This window comes from Galdieria sulphuraria (assembly GCF_000341285.1).
Source record: "Galdieria sulphuraria unplaced genomic scaffold scaf_408, whole genome shotgun sequence".
NCBI classification, from domain to species: domain Eukaryota; phylum Rhodophyta; class Bangiophyceae; order Galdieriales; family Galdieriaceae; genus Galdieria; species Galdieria sulphuraria.
Window position 1 is genome coordinate 1 of NW_005178067.1, and position 2,403 is coordinate 2,403.

The 2,403-nt window shown below is 38.4% G+C and overlaps 2 protein-coding genes across 2 annotated transcripts; both read right to left on the reverse strand.

The window, feature by feature from the left end:
• Positions 1-235: 235 nt before the first annotated feature.
• Gasu_66090 (archaeal ATPase) lies at positions 236-1,290 on the reverse strand. Its single transcript, XM_005702193.1, has one exon. It carries the CDS (start codon positions 1,145-1,147, stop codon positions 293-295), a length of 855 nt encoding a protein of 284 aa, XP_005702250.1. The 5' UTR covers positions 1,148-1,290; the 3' UTR covers positions 236-292.
• Positions 1,291-1,582: 292 nt separating this feature from the next.
• Gasu_66100 (uncharacterized protein) lies at positions 1,583-2,403 on the reverse strand (the record flags this gene model as incomplete). The annotated part of the gene is made up of 3 exons (XM_005702194.1): positions 1,583-1,775; positions 1,830-1,893; positions 1,950-2,403. Coding segments are annotated over 3 exons (562 nt in total), but the record flags the coding sequence as incomplete, so codon positions are not given.

Here is a 2,403-nt window from a genome sequence, read left to right on the forward strand (position 1 = left end):
GGATGTTCTTCAAAATATGCCCTATTACCCAAATATTCCGTTGAAACCTCTACACAAACAAAGCGAACCTTTGTTTTTATCTTTAGGAGTGGAACAAGTAGTATCTTATCCCGACAGATTCCGAGAAAGTTGTACCCTTATTATGGGAGTAGGTTTTCCTATGTTTCCTACTTCACTTGCTAAATCTCTTGTAAAGTTTGGTTTCGAGTGGGTTGTAGAACGAATAGCTCCCATAGGCCAATTTGACTCCCTTCCTGACCATTTTCCAAGAGGTCAGTTGACTTTCCTATTGTTATTTTCTTTTATCTGTTTGTACATTGTTCAAAAGTGGTCCTCTTCTATCCATCTTAAGGCTCGTTGGATATCGATATAATCCCATCTCAGTGACTGCATCATATAAAAAGGACTCCGATGTCAATATGTCATCTACTTGAAACGGTATACGATAAAGTGCCATCATCAAAAGTATATCAAAAACACTTTTTCTATCCTCGTCCAAATTCAATATTCGTTCCAAAAATGGTTCAGCACAAATTCTTCGGAAATCGTAGTCATTCATACACGTCAAACATTCTTCTTTCGATATGAAAGGCTGGTTTCTTGCTATTACATAATTCAAAAGCATATTCACTGCACGAGTCAACAAACCAGGAACTCCACCTGTACATTCCAATAACGAATCTGCCAATTCATTTACTGAAAATGAAGAACTACATAAGACATTACAAACTGGAACTTGAGTAGGTGTCTTTAGAAGACTCTTTTCAAGGAATTCAACGATACTGGAAGCGTCCAAAGGTGATAAAGGGATAAAATGTAGTATAACTCTTGATAGCCCAAAAGCCACATAATTCTTAATACTTAAACCCTTGCTTTTCCCAACAACTATAAAAAACAAGTCGGGTTCTTTGCACAATTGACTAATGATACCGAAAAAGTCGTTGTATGGTCGAACTCTACCGTCATGGGTTCTCTTGAAATGAAAATCGTCGAGACTTTCGTCAAGGACACCAATTTCATCAAATGCCACCAAAAGATATTGATCGGAAGGAATGCCCAAAGTCTTCCGTAGCTCTGGAATTAGAAAGCTTGGATAGGGAGGAATGTGTCTGTAGGCTTCATCAGGCTTCATAAACGGTAGACCCATCTGATTACAAGCTGATAGGTACAATAAATAGTAGACTGCCCACTCAAGGTTGCGTTTTTCCTCGATGGGTCGAGTTGGCTTCAACTCCTTCAAATCCACATAAAGCAATGAAGCCCTTTTCAGCTTCTCCAAAAAGGTTCTCTTCAAAGGGTCTGAAGCAAACGTCGACAGGGAAGTTTCACCAAACCTTTGCACCAACTCCAAATAGGTTCGGGCAAAGGTCGTTTTGCCCGAGCCAAAGAGATGGGGGGCAAATGGTATGGTCAAGCGATAGTCGCAACTACTTGTTACACCCCTGAGTTGCTTTCGGCCTTTATGAAGATAATACAGTTCTTTTGTCACTCGAACAACATCTCTTTCACGATCTACAACAGACTCAAAGTTGTCCACAGCTTTCCACTTTTCATCCAAACTCGTGAAAAGATATTGCAGTTTGGATTTGACTGGATATTCATTCGAAAATGGCTTTATTATTTTTGTTATTGCGAAGCTGGTTTTGCTTCTCGAACGTTAGCTGATTACCAAATCGTCCTTGTGAGACCTGGAACCAAAGATAATTTTTAATATGGATAGCTATGTCATATTCAAGAAAACCATGAGCTGAAAAAATCTATCATTCGAGACCACACTAGCCATACTCATTACATTGCTTTCTCTCAGTGGCACAGTATACACTACTTACCATTTTGACTNTTGTTTGGATGTGAATAAAATGGAAATTTTCTTTTCCATAATTGATAAGCTTCCTTTATATCGTCATTTGATGTTAGTCTTCTAAGCATGTCAAAAACGAGATGCGTACCCAGTGAATAGCAAAAATAACTTTCCATGTCATGAATGGATAACGAAACAAAAATATCAGCAACGATAACAGTGACCAAGCATGTCTCTCTAAATCTAGACTTGCAAACAGAATGTTGTGCTGTTGATGTTTCAGAAGCGTCGTCACTCTCAAGTTTTCNATTGGATTGGAAAAACACCAGTTGTATTCTATATTTTCCATTGGAAGAAACGGAGATACATGAAATGCTTTCGGGTGACTCTTCATAACTATCAATGACGAAGACAACGAAGCATCNTACTGAGTCTCTTTNGGAACAAGTACTTCNATATGTGACTCTAACCACGGAATATTNCTGATAAGAGCAACGACTGCTTCTAAATATTTNCCCGATTCNTCNAAAACATAGAAAAAACTCACAGGGTTNAAAGAAACACCAAAATATCTNGGATGAGTCAATAACCTTACAGGACGA